Genomic DNA, 16295 nt, shown 5'->3' with positions numbered 1-16295 from the left:
TGCTCTCTCTCTCTCTCTCTTTCGTTGGTCAGAATTATACCGTTCTCTAATTTTAGAACGTTTGATCAGTGTAGCTATTACATTGACCTCTGTGTGCTGCGCTGAGAAAAGACTTGTCTGTGCGTCTTTACCTTAAACTCCGAGCAGTGAGTTCAGGTGGAGGGTGGACGTCCGAGGAGCTCGTGGAGGCTCCTGTGTGTGCATCTCCAAAGGAGGCAGCTTCCTCTCGGAGCTGAAATGTCGTTATGAAAAAAAGGAAATGTCGTTATGAAAAAAGATACAGAAAGCAGTCACTGGTCACAGTGTGACACACATTGGGGCTACGGGAAATTTCTGATTTACAAATATGCTGTGTTCTATAGGTTAGAGTCTAAGTGAGTTTATTTCTGTACTAGAGGCCCAGTGCATGGTGGGGTCCTGCTGGTCCACCCCGATAACAGGGCCGCCTGGGGAAGGGGACGCCGGAGGTTGGCCGGCCAGTCTCCCGGTCGAGAAACACATTGATTGGTTGCCTCCTGCACGAGCCCGGACCAGGGCCCGGGCCAGGGAGGAGCCTGCAACTGGGGTACATGCCCTTGACCGGAGTCAAACCCAGGACCCTTCGGTCCACAGGCTGACACTATCCATTGAGCCAAACTGGCTAGGGCCGATTCTAATTGAATTTAAACAGAGTTTGAAAGAGACAAAAGAGTTCCCAGCTCCCACCATTGCCCTTGTTCAGGAGAAATGTTTAAATTATTACATATAGTGTTTTCAGGGTGCATCTGACAACCCAGTCACCATTTAGGACTTGGTAAGATAAAAATGAGTTTCTCACTGAAGAAAGGCAAACACTCAGGAAACGCCTAAACCCCACATCCGCACCGGAGGGGCGGCCTCCCTCCCAGGCCTCTTCCTCTGCCTCTTCTTTGCATCTTCAGCAACCACAGGAGGCCAGTTCGGTCAGAAACAGTTTTGGAAACTCCTTCCCAATCTGGAAGGAAACCAGTGACCTTTATGGAGGCCTGTAATCTCAAGGACTGTGGGTGCATTTTTTAAAAATTAACACTTTCCTTTTTATTTTCAGCTTTTACCGTTACGTCTTAGAACCAGAGATTTCTTTTACTTCAGACAATAGTTTTGCTAAGGGTCCAATAGCCAAATTTTTGGATATGCCACAGTCTCCTCTGTTCACTCTGAATTTGAACACACCTGAGAGTTGGATGGTAGAGTCTGTCAGGACGCCGTATGATCTGGATAACATTTATTTAGAAGAGGTAAGCGTGTCAGCGCGTCCAAGTGTTAATCGTGTGAGAACCTGCTTTAGGTGTAGTGGTGATAGCCCCTGACTGAACAGACTGGTCACCGTCTAGGCAGGCCTTTGAGATGTCAATATTCAGGTGTAATTATATTCTTTAGAATAATAGCTTCATTGAGATTTAATTCCCATACCATAGACTTCACGCTTTTAAAATGGATAGCTGAGTAGTTTTAATACAGAGCTCTGTAACCAACATCACTACCTGATGATAGGACGTTTCCGACGGAAACCCCACACCCGTTAGCAGTCACTCTCATTCCTCCTGGCCACCACTACTCTAACCTTTGTCCCTGTGGATTTGCCTGTTCTGACATTGCATCTAAATGGAATCATTTTTATGACTGCCTTCTTTCACTTTAAATTTATTTTCAAGATTTATCCTTGTTGTAGCATATGTTAGCACATTGCCAGATAATTTATTGCCAGATAATATTCCCTAGTATGGATAGACCACATGTCAATTATTTATTCATTGATAGACATTTGGGTTGCTTCTACTTTTTGGCTGTTATGATTAATGCTGCTATGAACATCCATGCACAAGTTTTTATAGATATGCTTTTATTTCTCTTGGGTATATACTTAGGAGTAGAATTGCTAGGTCGTATGATAATTCTATGTTTGACCTTTTGAAGGATTGCTGAGCTGTTTTCCAAAGTGACTATACCATTTTCCATTCCTGACCCAATGACAAATGATGATAAGCATTTTTTAATGTGTTTAATGTTCATCTGTATTCAAATCTTTTGCCTGTTTTTAAAAATTGCTTGTCTTTTTGTCAAATTGTAGGAGTTCTTTATATAGCCTGGATACTGTCCCTTATCAAATACATTATTGGCAAATAAGTTTTTTTCATTCCATGGGTTACCTGTGAAGCACAGACGTTTCAAATTTGATGAAGTCTGATTTACCTGTTTTTTTCTTTTGTTGTATTTCCTTCTGGTGTTCTACTTGAGAAACCATTGTTTAATACCAGGTCACAAAGATTTGCTCCTATGTTTTCTTTTAAGACTTCCAAAATTTTAAACTCTTAAATTTAGGTCTTTGATTCATTTTGAGTTATTTCTGTGTATACTGTGAGGGTGTCAGCTTTATTCTCAGTGGATTTTCAGTTGCATCATTTATTGAAAAGACCGTTCTTTTCCCAACTGAATGGTCTTGACACATTTGTTGAAGATGAATTAATCCTAAATGTGAATATTTAATTGTAGACTCTCAGTTCCATTCCGTTGATCTGTGTCTATCCTCAGGCCAGTACCACATGTCAATACCACATGGCTTTGTAATGAGTTCTGAAATGGCTTTGTGTGAGTTTTCTAATTTTGTTTCTTTTTCAAGTTTATTTTGGCTCTTTTGCCTTTTGGAATCAGCTTGTTAATATCTGCAGGAAAGGCTGTGGGATTTTAATAGGAATTACATTAAATCCCTAGATTTGGAAATTTGCCGTTTTAACAATACAGTGTTCTGATCTATGAATATGGGCTGATTTTCCATTTATTTAAATCTTTAATTTCTTTCAACAACGTTTTGTAGTTTTAGTATATACAAGCCTGTACAAGATCATGTCACCTGCACATAGGGGTAATTTTACTTCTTTCTTTCCAAACCAGATTTCTTTAATTTTCTTGCCTAATTGGGAAATTTAAAAATTACCAATTCAATCTCTTGTTATGGGCCTATTTAGATTTTCTGTTTTAGCTTGTCAGTTTCCAGAGTGTTTATATATTAGGAATTTATCTTTCTACCAAGGTTATCTAATTTGTTGGCATACGGTTATTCATAACATTTTCATATAGCCTTTTAATTTTAGTAGCAATGTCTCCTGTTTTCTTGCTAATTTCAGTAAATTGGCTCTTCTCTCTTTTTTTCCTGGTCATTCTAGCTAAAGGTTTGTCAGTTTGTTGATATTTTTGAAGAACCAGTTTTGGCTTCACTGATTTTTCTCTATGTTCTGTCTTCTTGGGCATTTGGAGATCAGAACTTAAAAATAGCCACCAGAGGATTTCTGTCTTTTTCATCGGGTTAAACCAGTCCGGTTTCTTTAAGAAGGGTCCCTTAGGCACTGAGTTAGGGAAGCGTGTTTGTGTGTGCACACTCACCTCACTCCCCACCGCAGTCCTAGCCTCCATCTTTTTAAGAAATAGGAAGTCGAGTCTGTGCTCCCGAGGAACCAGCTTTTGCGGAAGAGGCTATGAAACAGCCACAAGCAGCCCTGAAGAGCAGTACACGGAGGCACAGAGTCAGGTGCAACACGGGTTTCCTCCCTGTCTCCAGAGCCTGGGCGCTCGTTTCTGTTATGACTAGAGGCCGGGGCACAGATTCATGCCCCCTCTCGCAATCCAGGACCCTCGGGGGATGTCGGACTGCCGGTTAGGCTCTAGTATGCATATAAGATCTTCGGTTAATCTCTTCCCGCCCTCCCGCTTCTCCCCTTTCCTCTGAGATTCAACAGTCTGCTCCATGTTTCCATGCCTTAGCGTTGAGCGTCTGCCCCCTGGTGGTCAGTTTGCATCATAGCTAACGGTCGAATGGTCACTTAGGCTTTTATATAGAGAGACTAGAGGCCCAATGCACGAAATTCATGCAAGGGGCTCAGCCCTCTCAGCCCTGGCTTTGTCCAGAAGGTTGTCCGGAAGGACGTCTGGCTGTCTGGTCTAATTAGCATATTATGCTTTTTTTATTATAGATTATTTTTAAAATTTATCTTTATTATTGAAAGTATTATAGATGTCCCCCTCCTTTTCCCCATTAACCTGCTCCACCCCATACATGTCCCCCCCACCCAGGCCTTCACTACCCTACTGTCTGTGTCCATGGATTATGCATATATGCAGGCAAGTACTTTGGTTGATCTCTCCCACACCCCCAAGGCTTTCTCTTGTTTCTTGGCATTGCATTGCACACCCAGGGCCTGGACCCTTACCTCTTTTTTTTTTTTTTTAAAATATGTTTTTTTATTGATTTTTTACAGAGAGGAAGGGAGAGGGATAGAGAGTCAGAAACATCGATGAGAGAGAAACATCAATCAGCTGCCTTCTGCGCACCCCTTACTGGGGATGTGCCTGCAACCAAGGTACACGCCCCTGACCGGAATCGAACCTGGGACCTCTCAGTCCACAGGCCGACACTCCATCCACTGAGCCAAACCGGTTTCGGCTGGACCCTTACCTCTTAGCTCTTGTTACTGCGCTTCTGGAATTGAGGTTAGCATTGCCGTGTCACTACATATTGGCCCCAAGGGTGCATCAGTAGCAATAGCTCGCGTTACAAAGCCGAGCCTAGGGCAGAAACTCTTTAATAAGCGAAATCCAGGCTGCCCCCAGACACTGCAGCTGTTTTCTGCAAGGAATCAGGGGTAACTTTGCCAGTTGGTGTAGAACATGGATGATTCTGTGCCATTATGGAGCCATTTTGGACAGTTGCATGTAGAATAGCAGTATTTTCAGCTGTAATCTGAAGGGCAAGATGAATTTGCGTCTCTGATGTTTCTTGGATTTTTCTCATTGTTTCCATGTTATCTTAGTAAACGAATCCTTGTAGGATTGTCTTTTCTATCTTCTCCACTATTTAGATTTAGATCTGTTCGTTTGTTTGGCAGTTTATGTTCCATGCTTGCCCTGTACTACCTTTCTAGTTAGAATCTCCCCATCCTGCTTGTGGAGTAACCTCTTTTTTTAAAATCTCTTTTCAACCCACCTTAGTTTTTAAAATTGAATACTGTCTGCAACCACAGGCCAGTGAAGTTACAGAGCAGTCCTTCACCCTGAAAGCTCCCCGGGCCCCAGGCAGGCCGTGCCCTTCCCACTCTTGGCCCAGGCAACTGCAGATGTGCTTTCTGTCACTGAAGTTGGCTTTTTTTAAATTTCTTATAAATGTGTCCTACGATATGTCAGCCTTAAGCATAAGCCTTTATTCACTTTGCATCATGCATTTTCGCTTCATCCATGTAGTTGCATGTAGTTTGTTTCTCTTTACTGCCAAGTGGTCTAAGTGATGGGAGTGTGGTGTTGCAGGTGGACAGCGTGGTGGCTGCTGAGTACGAGCTGGAGTACCTCCTCCTGGAAGGTCACTGCTATGACATCACCACCGGGCAGCCTCCGCGAGGCCTGCAGTTCACGCTGGGAGCTTCAGCCAGCCCTGTTGTCGTGGACACCATCGTGATGGCCAACCTGGTAATGACCGGGCATCGAGGGGGGCACCGCGTCCTGTGCTTGGGCACTGCCGTTTATGATGGCTTGATCCCCTGGTGGGTGTGCAGGAGGCAGCCATCAATGATTCATCAAGCATTCTGAACATGAGTGAGATTAAAATTCATGGCTAACTACATTTGGTCAGTACAGAAATCCTGTTTAAAATTACAGGTTGTAGTTACATGTCGCTTTAGAAGAAAGCGTGCTGGAATGGTCCACTCTAAAGCACATTGGAGCCCGCACACGCATTACTTCGGAGCGGTAGCGCTCCTCTCCGTTGGCGGCGTGCAGCTTCCTCCCACGTCACACACTGGTTCTTCACTGAAGGGCGGCTCAGGGCAGGCTCTTGGCGGGGCTGACCTGTATTTTCCTAGTGTTTCTAACAGGTAGATTTTTTTGTGTTGCACTGATTTGTTAGCTATCTTATTTCAAATATAGGTGACTATTTAAAAAAGAAATAACTGTCCCTCAAAAACAGGATATTGATGTTTGAAAGAGAACTTTTAAGATGAAGACCAGCTATTTATTTTAATGACAACAGCAATACATGTGTGCAACCTCCTTGTGGTCATTTTTTTCAAATACAGATAAAGCAAACATTCTCCGTTACTAAGCCACCAATTTCTCTTCCTAAAATTAACCACAATTCTTCTAGAATTTTCTATGTATTTGCATGCATACATCTAAGTATAAAATGTATAAATTTGTTTTGTTTGTTCGTACTGTATTGTAAACACTGTTCCATTGTTCTGCATCTTGTTATATAACAGTGCATATAGATCCACCTCATTGTTTTTAAAAGCTGCAGAATACTCCACAGAATACACATGACCCTAGTTGAGCAGTTCTCCAGTGTGGTCTGGGAACCCTAGCAGATGCTCAGGGTCTCTTGGGGTCAGAATTACCTTCATCGTAACAGGCGAGAACTGCTCGCGTTGCAGCCTCACAGACGGGCAGTGCCGTTGTCCAGAGGCTCCATGTGTGATGATGTCATTGCTCTGACAGCAATGAAATGTGTACGCCTATTTCTTACTTTTCCAACTTGTTCTAAAGCAGGTTTAGGGTATAAATATGTGCGTTTTCAAGAGACTAACTCTGTTCTTGGACTCCTGCTACAATTTGTCTTTTCTTCTCACCCTAGGGTTACTTCCAGTTAAAAGCCAACCCAGGAGCTTGGGTTCTCCGGCTGAGGAAGGGCCGCTCCGAAGACATTTACAGGATCTATAGGTAGGAGAAGTGATGCACATGGAGCACCACGGTGGCAGTTAGCCAGGGGGGCAGAATTGAACTTATAGCCCGGCGCTCCAGATGTCCGCGGGCCTGGCACCCTCCCCCTGAAGGCCTGGCCTTGCCTCTGCGGGTACAAGCCCTGCAGAAAGCCCACGGCCTCCGGCGAGCCCGAGGTCGGGGCCGCTGATGCCAGGCTGTGTAGCAGGACCACGTAGAACAGGCTGCGGCTCCCCCTTCACCTGGTTTCCTGGGGCCAGGGTAGCCCTGGTTCCTCCCTCACGGATAGTCCTTGGAGGGACGCTGCAGGCAGCTGTGAAACGGCCACCACCTTGCCATCCCCCCCACTCAGGCTGCACAGCAGGGCCAGTGGGTGTGGGTCTGGGCTGCCAGCTGCCAGCAAGAGCCTTTCACTTCAGGAGACGGAGTCAGACCACAGAGATCCCAGGATGCACTTGCTGGGCCCGCCCTGCGCCTCTGGCCCTTTGCTCCCAGGCACTGCTACTGTGCAGGGAGCCGAGGGAGCCCGGCACAGGGTTTCACGGCCCTGCTCCGGTGGGCGGCGCACTGGCAGCCAGCGCCCTTCTGCAGTATACAGCTGGCAGTAGTTCTAGTTCGTTCTCTGCCTGGGTGGCACCAGATTCTACCGGCTTCATGTGCTTGGGTCATTCCGCACAGCTGCCTCAGAACAAAGCCCAGCATTCGGCAGGTCCCCCTCCTGAAGTCACCGCCCCCCCCCCCCCCCATTCAGCCTAGGCCGCTCCCACATGGCCTCCAGACGGCCAGCTCTCGCAGAGCCACTCCGCACGCCCTCGGGGCGCCTGCGCGCTGGGCGGGGAGGGAGAGATGGGCCTTTAGGTCCCGTTTTCTTTCTGCTGTCAGTCACCTCGCTGTGATGGAACCACGCTGTGAGAAGTCGGTCATCTCAGGAAGGGAGGAAGGAAATGTGGGACAGTCAGACTTCCCCGCCCCATAGCCTGTTTCCCGACCCTGAGGTGCAGGGGAGCAGCCCTGTGAGCTGCAGCGTGGGTCCTGGTGCGCCCGGGCCTGGCCTGGCCTGCCGTGGGCTGGAGCAAGGCTTCAGGGCGTCTCGTCAGGAGCAGGGGTCTGGCTTTAAGGTTTGTGACAAATGACTGTTGGTTTTAAAAATTGCACTGCCTCTACAGAGGGGTGGTCTGAACCCTGCCGACAGTTGAGGTTGGTGGTGAGCTGTGCGGAAGGCGTCCTCTCGGCGCGCAGAGGACGTGGCTTCCGTAGCGCTGGTTCGCACGGCCTCTTGCTGTGTCCGCCTCTGCTCCCTGGACCGGCCTGACCGGGTGTTTGTTGCCCGGGACATGGAGACTCTGTGTTATAACACGTTCTTCATTATCAACAGTAGTTCTCTCCCAACGATGTTTTCCCCAAATAGCATTTCACAGAATTGTGATCTGCCGTAAGACGCTTCTGTTTTTCTAAACGGCCCTCCGCGTGCCTTTCCCTGGCCACTTGCCTCCCCCAGCCCCTGTTCCCACCTCCAGAGCCTCTCGGCGCCTCTGCCTGAGAACTTGCCCTGCGTGACAGTGAGCCCCGGGTCCTCTCTGCCTGGCTCTCCGCACTCCCCACGGGCGGCGCGGGGCGTGGCCGTCACGCTGGCGGCCCTGCGCTCTCACGCTGAAAGGTCATTTCAGTGACTCGGGAAGGAGGTCTGGGCTGTGACGGACGGGGATGCACGGGGTTTAAAGCAGAGACTTTGGCAAGTGCTTCTGTTCCCTTGAAGGGGCTTCCTGCGGCCGTGGAAATAAGTCTGTTCTGGAAAACTCTGGGCGCCCCAGTGATGGGGCAGGTGTGGGGTGGGTGTCAGCAGCTCCTGCATCGGGGAGCTGTGGTTTGTGGCGTCCCTCTTACTGCTCCCTTTCTCCTCAGCCATGACGGGACAGACTCTCCGCCCGATGCCGGTGAAGTTGTTGTCGTCCTCAATAACTTCAAGAGCAAAATTATTAAAGTGAAGGTGAGTTTGGTGTATCAAGGCAGCTCTTTTATAGTTGTTAACAGGAGCAGGACTCTGGCGTTCGGTAGATATTATCTAAAATATGCATCGCGCCCGGCTAGTATGGCTTGGTGGTTGAACATCAACCCATGAACCAGGAGGTCCTGGTTCGATTCCCGGTCAGGGCACAGCCTCCCGGGTTGTGGGCTCGATCCCCAGTGTGGGCATGCAGGAGGCAGCCAATCGATGATTCTCTCATTGTTGATGTTTCTATTTCTCCCTTTCCCTTCCTCTCTGAAATCAGTTTTTAAATAAAACATATTAAATAAAAATATATATCAGTCTAACGAATCTCAGAAGGAAGGTGGGGTGGGGAGAAATTAACCAAAGAATTTATAAGCATAACCCATGGACACCGGCGAAGGCGTGGGGGGGAAGGGGAGGCACCTGTAATACTTTCAACAATAAAGATATAAAATTTAAAATAAAACATTCTTACACTGAAAAAATAAAAATAAATATCTTGAAACCAGCCCCAAACTTTGTGAGTTAATGGATGTGTTAACTCCAATAATAATCTGTTGTGGTAATCATTTCACAGTATGTATGTAGACAAAATTATCACATTGTATATCTTAAGTTTATACAATGTTATTTGTCATAATTGTCTCAGTAAAGCTGACAGGGGAAGAAAAAGAAACCCAAGACTAATTCATCATTGGAATTTCACTGTCGTGTTTATAGGAATGCAGCTTTAAGTACAAAATGTCTTTTCTAAATTCATTTGTGACTTGCTTCAGCCGAGAGCCCACTTTTGGGTGATCTCAGTGAGAATAGAAGTCTCATTTCAGATAAAATGTTTTCATAGACATTGTGGTGCAGATACGCCATAATTTACATGGTTATTCATAATTTTATTCTCAGGAAATTGGGGATAATGCCAATGAAAATTTCAATAATTATAAATGGTAGCTCATTTAACTTCTTTTCACTTCTTTCTACTCTCAGAATGTTCAAGTTCTTAGTGCCTTAAATTCACAGGTCTCACAGAGTAAACACCGGCATGCCTCATTTTATTGCACTTTGCTTCATTGTGCTTCGCAGATTTTGTGTTTTTTTACAAATTGGAGGCGAGCCCCTCCACCAGCAAAAGGATTACGACTCACTTTGTTGAGCAGCTACTCACTTTGCTGTGCTGGTCAGGAACTGAACCCACAGTTCTCACGCCAGGAAAGCCCAACGCAGCCGCACATCATGGCGGGAGCCGGCCCTCCCTGTGCTGTCCAGGAGCCCTGCTGGCTCGGCCAGTGCATCCGGACAGAGGCTGCGCACACAGGCCTCCTGCCAGGACACGCCGCTGCGCCTCCCCGACCGCTGGCTCTCGGGCGGTGAATCACACTTGCAGTTTCCCTCGGACTGTGTTCCTGCACAGTTGTTGGAGGGTTTTTGCCCATTTTGCAAACTGAACACAGCTATTGTCTAACGAGAGGGGCTGCTGTCTTCACTTCAGGTTTGGTGTCATGTGATTGGGATATTTCTGTTGAGTACATGGAGCCTCGGAGTGGCTGTGCTGCTGATGGGAGAATTAATTCCCGGGGGTTGGCAGTACCCACAGTGGACGTCAGTTCAATGCCTGTTAAACAACAGGAGGACTCAGTCCGTCATCCGTGATTGCAGGTTCAGAAGAAGGCAGACATGGTGAATGAAGACTTGCTGAGTGATGGAACTAATGAGAATGAATCTGGATTCTGGGATTCCTTCAAATGGTAAATTGGCATAATAAAAAAAGTGCTTTCTTAGGAAAACAGACACAAGCATCCTCCCTCTCTGCTAAGCATTCTGTCTTAGACCTTCTAGGTGCCATCCTGCGTGTGCAGCCAGCAATGGCCCTTCCGTTCGTGGGCACGCCGCGGCCCTGGGGAAGGGCCCTCTCCTGCTCTTGCCCCTGCAGCTGTGCTGCTCTTGGCAGGGCTGGCGGGCCTGCCGTCTGTGTTCTGTCTTTTCCTGCAGCTGCCCCTCTCCTCACCCGGCGGGCGGGAGGGGCCCTGCTCCTGGTCCCGCTGCGCCACTTGCTAGGGAAGGCGCGGGACTGTCAGGCCCATCTCCCGCTCCCCCTCACGGCCGCTGTCTGTCTGAGCATTTCCCCTTTTGTGCTTTTTTTCCCTTTTTGATTATAGGGGCTTCACAGGAGGACAGAGGACCGAGGAAGTGAAACAAGATAAAGACGACATAATTAATATTTTCTCCGTTGCATCGGGTCATCTCTATGAAAGATTTCTCCGGTTAGTACTGTTGGTGTTTTCCGTATGAATTAAGAGTGAATTTGTCACCGTGTTCTTACTGAGAGAGGAAGCGCTCCGTGCACTCCTGCCCGGCACACTTCTGTGCATCCGGAGTGCTCCGAGGGCTCTGAGAGATTTCCGTGGGGTTTGATCTGGCTAGCAGCATGGACTGAAGCTCTATAGTGAAAGCACCGGTGTGGCTATTACACGGCTAGAACCCTTTACTATCATTGTGCACATATATAGATGGTGTTTGACTGGCCCCCAACCATCAATTAGGAGGTTAACATAGATAACAGATGTGGGATGGGACCATGGACCTGCCTTCTAAAGACTCATGGGGTTTGAGAGCTGCAGTGGGGCCTGTTTCATAGGCAGCTAGAGACAGGGCGAAGGGGCCTGCCTGAGGTCACGGCCAGAGCCTAGGAGAGGCCCCGGCTTGGGCTGGTTGCCCCAAGGGTCGCTGGGGGAGGTCCTGAGGAGTGCCCTACCTGAGGCACTTTGCGAATGCCAGGCTCTTGTTGCTTTAATATTCCACTACAGAGCTAGTGTAGCAAGTCATCAGAATGTCATTTCACTCCTGTCTCCAAGAAACAGCATCTGACCAAAACAGTAAGGCCAGATGTTAGTAACAACTAAATTTAATTAAAATCCTTGACTCAAAAGTATTTTTTTAAGATATATTTTTATTGATTTCAGAGAGGAAGGGAGAGGGGAGAGAGAGAGAGAGAGAAACATCAGTGATGAAAGAGAATCATTGATCGGCTGCCTCCTGCACACCCCACACTGGGAATCGAGTCCATACCTAGGCATGTGTCTTGACCAGAATTGAACCCGGGACCCTTCAGTCCGCAGGCCGATGCTCTATCCACTGAGCCAAACAGGCTAGGGCTCAAAATGTATTTTTGTTATCAAAGTAGGGAATCCTGGGACTATAACCGTCTGCCGTTCCTTTCCAAACGCGCTCGGCCCCCCCCCCCCCCCCACCTTCTCTTCACGGCCCCACAGGCTTGGAGGCAGCCAGGGCTTTAGGGGCGCAGTCAGCACAGCCTCTGCTTTCAGTTGCTTCATCACTGACATATCCGGTCACGGAGCAGTCTCTCTAGGAGGCAGCAGGCCCGAGCCCTTGGCCTTGATCGGTTGTGTACGTTTGTGGTGAGAGGTGCCCCTCCTCACTCGGTGATGGGTTCACGCCGAGGAACGAGTGCCGCTCTCCATTGCGAGGGTCCCTCTGAGCCGCACGAGCCATCAGCTAGCTCTGCCTGCAGAGCTCTTGGGGATCCGTCCCTCACGACTGGGGCTGTTGAGATGAACAGCATCGGAAGGTCATTAGTGTCTTTCTTTTCTTGGGCAGCATCATGATGCTATCAGTGCTGAAGAACACCAAGACTCCTGTGAAATTCTGGTTTCTGAAGAATTACTTGTCCCCCACATTTAAGGTTTGTTCCTCAGAAAAAAGAAAAACGTTCTTTTTTTTTTTTTTTTTTTTTTTTTTTTTTTTTTTTAGTACGATATGAAAGTCTTAAATATTTAACATAATGCTATGCCATATACTTACATGTATGACATTACCTTTAATAGGAGCTGATTAATGAGGGTGACATAAAGCAAGAATGATTATTAGCTATTCAGACACCAGACAGCCACCCGAAAAGTCATTTTTTCTCCAGGTCTCATTCCTTAAGATTATAGAAATGTCAATTGTTTTGCAGAGTTTTCATTTCGAGAAGCAGTTATTCATAATCCCCAGAGAACTCTTCCCTAACAGACTACAATAAAACTTAGAATTAATGGCCGTGACATTTTAGACCTGAATTACTGCCTTCCTGGTTTAAGTAATTATGCTGCTATGTCTATGCAAGGAGCTTTCAAATTTTCCACTTCATTTCTGGCTTATCTCTCATCTTCACGGCTTGACTAGTTTCTTGTCCCTTACAACTGAATACAGGAGGCTGGGTTTCGAACTTTCCTCTTCAAATTCTCCTGCGTGTTAACAGTACGTTAAAGGTAATTAATCTAAAGTGGTTTTTCAGAAACCTCTTCTCCAAGGCTATCTGGGCTGTGCATTTCTTCTTTCATCTCGGCGCTTATGCTTGAAAAGAATGGTTGCTGCTGTAAAAACGTTCTTCTTAAGGAGATAGTCAGGGAGACAATGCACATGACCTCACGGACATGTGGGCTCCGAGAACACTGAACTGATAGACAAAATGGGTCCTGAGGCCCGATGCATGGAGCAGACGACAGATTGGGGAGGTGGGAAGAGATTAGCTAAGAGCGGGTATGCATAGCCCAGGGACACAGACAGTGGGGTGAAGGCCTGGGTGCTGGCAGGGAAAAGGGGGGCATCTGTAACAGTGCCAACAATAAAAAGTCCAGCTCAAAGAAGTGCTTTACTGATCGAGTCTAGACAAATGAAGTTCATGTGTCTTAAACACACCCACACAGATGCCAATTAGTTGTCTAAAGGCTTTTCTTGAAGATGTCTGTTATTTCATGTAGTGCTCAGAAGTCATAAAGAAGGGGATTTGGCAAAAGTTCATACGTATTCTTTTATGTCCTCACAAGTGGACCAGGGTCGGAGTTTTTATGAGATCTTTGGGACTTGTCACTGAATGTGTTCTGTGCCGTAATCGTGACGGTTGCCTTCTGTTCTGAAGCCGGTTCCTTAAGTAAGGGGTGTTGTTCCGTGTCTGGCCATAGGAGTTCATACCTTACATGGCAGACAAGTACCGCTTCCACTACGAGCTCGTGCAGTACAAGTGGCCGCGGTGGCTGCACCCGCAGACGGAGAAGCAGCGCACCATCTGGGGCTACAAGATCCTCTTCCTGGACGTGCTCTTCCCGCTGGTCGTGGACAAAGTGCTGTTCGTGGACGCCGACCAGGTGAGCGCCTGGAGGCCGCGCCCACCGGGGCAGGCGGCGCTGGGCTTCCTTTCCTTTTTGGATTATCTTACTTCTCCAGTCATGAAACATACGTGTGTATTTCACATTATTTAGAAATAGGGAAAATAGCACCGAGATGTGATCACTTTTAACATTTGCATTTGATGTGTTCCTTTTCTACTTTCTTCTTTGTCTTTGTTACATAGTTGTCATTACATCATGGTTTTTATCTTAGTTCATTTCACATACAGACTAAAAATAGGCATTGTTTCACATGTGTTTGCATATTAATTCACATAAACCTCCCAGCAGTCTTGTGAGTTTCCCATTTTACAGATGAGGCAAGTGAGTCACAGAGAGGCTAAGCAATATGAATTTGTTTATTTCTCCTCTCTGTGTGCCAAGCGCTACATTGGGTGTGTGCCTGCTGGTCAGTGGAAGAGGCAGGTGTGGCTGGCGCTCCCGCTGCAGCCTGAGCCTCAGTGCGGCTCAGGAGGCCAGGACATGCTGTCTGCGAGGTTGTCTAACAGATGACTGTGACCTTTTCTCCAGATCGTACGGACAGATCTGAAAGAGCTAAGAGATTTCAATTTGGATGGCGCCCCTTACGGTTACACCCCGTTCTGTGACAGCCGGAAGGAAATGGATGGCTACCGCTTCTGGAAGTCAGGGTACTGGGCCAGCCACTTAGCTGGGCGCAAGTATCACATCAGGTACTGAAAATGGCCCGCTCCTAACGCTGGTTTTACTTTCTTCAAATTAATTTTGTATATTTAATACTGAATAGCTAATACACGAATATGGTTCATAAATAAGAATTATAAAAAAGTATACATTGAAAAAAAAAAGTGAATCCTGTCTCTATTCCACCCGGTTTTCATTCCACAGCAGATAACCTCCTCTGTTAATTTACTGTATGTCCAATGGAATTCCGTAATTCCTTTATTTTATTTTATTTATTTTTACTTTTTTTATTGATTTCAGAGAGGAAGGGAGAGGGAGAGAGAGATAGAAACATCGATGGTGAGAAAGAATCATTGATTGGCTGCCTCCTGCACACACACACGGGGGATCAAGCCAGCAACTGGGGCATGTGCCCTGACCGGGAGTCGACCCGTGACCTCCTGGTCTACACTCAACCGCTGAGCCACACCTGCCAGGCGGAATTTCTTAATTCTTACATGAACAACTCTGCTTTCTTTTTGCACAAAATATGAATTCCCTTTTACACCAAATATACCATCCCATTCATAGTTTTATGCCTTGCTTTTTTTAACGTAATCTCTCTAGCAGATCTTATATGTAGAGAGATAACTTATTCCTTTTTAACAAACATCTACATATTATTCCACTAGTGTTACTATATAGTCTTTTGCTGTGACATTATTGCACTGGATAATTACAGACATTGCTTTGTATGTTTCAGTGTAGCTGTGGGATCCATTCCTAGAAGGGGAACTCCTGGGTAACACCATGTGTGCATTTGATGCTTCCCACTGCACATTGCATGGTCTTCTCAGGCAAAGTGGGATTGAAAGGTTGGAGCGTGGGGCTTGCAGGGAACAGCACACACGGGTGAGGGTGGGGCTTGCAGGGGGCAGCACACACAGGGGTGAGGGTGGGGCTTGCAGGGGGCAGCACACACAGGGGTGAGGGTGGGGCTTGCAGGGAACAGCACACACACAGGGGTGAGGGTGGGGCTTGCAGGGAACAGCACACACGGGTGAGCGTGGGGCTTGCAGGGAACAGCACACACGGGTGAGGGTGGGGCTTGCAGGGAACAGCACACACGGGTGTGGGTGGGGCTTGCAGGGAACAGCACACACGGGTGAGGGTGGGGCTTGCAGGGAACAGCACACACAGGGGTGAGGGTGGGGCTTGCAGGGAACAGCACACACACGGGTGAGGGTGGGGCTTGCAGGGAACAGCACACACGGGTGAGGGTGGGGCTTGCAGGGAACAGCACACACACGGGTGAGGGTGGGGCTTGCAGGGAACAGCACACACACGGGTGAGGGTGGGGCTTGCAGGGAACAGCACACACAGGGGTGAGGGTGGGGCTTGCAGGGGACAGCACACACAGGGGTGAGGGTGGGGGGCTTGCAGGGAACAGCACACACACGGGTGAGGGTGGGGCTTGCAGGGAACAGCACACACGGGTGAGGGTGGGGCTTGCAGGGAACAGCACACACGGGTGAGGGTGGGGCTTGCAGGGAACAGCACACACAGGGGTGAGGGTGGGGCTTGCAGGGAACAGCACACAGGGGTGAGGGTGGGGCTTGCAGGGAACAGCACACACACGGGTGAGGGTGGGGCTTGCAGGGAACAGCACACACAGGGGTGAGGGTGGGGCTTGCAGGGAACAGCACACACGGGTGAGCGTGGGGCTTGCAGGGAACAGCACACACAGGGGTGAGGGTGGGGGGCTTGCAGGGAATAGCACACAC

At 47.9% G+C, this 16295-nt stretch overlaps 1 protein-coding gene across 3 annotated transcripts in view; it reads left to right on the top strand.

Moving 5' to 3' along the window:
• Positions 1-16295, top strand: part of UGGT1 (UDP-glucose glycoprotein glucosyltransferase 1) — a 147172-nt gene that overhangs the window by 109870 nt on the left and 21007 nt on the right. For all 3 annotated transcript variants that reach the window (XM_008158130.3, XM_028134827.2, XM_028134826.2), the window contains 9 exons: positions 1067-1256; positions 5314-5472; positions 6632-6717; positions 8620-8704; positions 10361-10449; positions 10861-10965; positions 12320-12404; positions 13666-13848; positions 14401-14561. In XM_008158130.3, coding sequence (XP_008156352.3) covers positions 1067-1256; positions 5314-5472; positions 6632-6717; positions 8620-8704; positions 10361-10449; positions 10861-10965; positions 12320-12404; positions 13666-13848; positions 14401-14561 — 1143 coding nt within the window. The remainder of the gene's footprint in view (positions 1-1066; positions 1257-5313; positions 5473-6631; positions 6718-8619; positions 8705-10360; positions 10450-10860; positions 10966-12319; positions 12405-13665; positions 13849-14400; positions 14562-16295) is intronic.

Source organism: Eptesicus fuscus, chromosome 11 (assembly GCF_027574615.1).
Source record: "Eptesicus fuscus isolate TK198812 chromosome 11, DD_ASM_mEF_20220401, whole genome shotgun sequence".
In the NCBI taxonomy this organism is placed as follows: Eukaryota; Metazoa; Chordata; class Mammalia; order Chiroptera; family Vespertilionidae; genus Eptesicus; species Eptesicus fuscus.
Note: the sequence above shows the minus strand (reverse complement) of the source record. Positions and strands in the feature narration are given on the sequence as shown.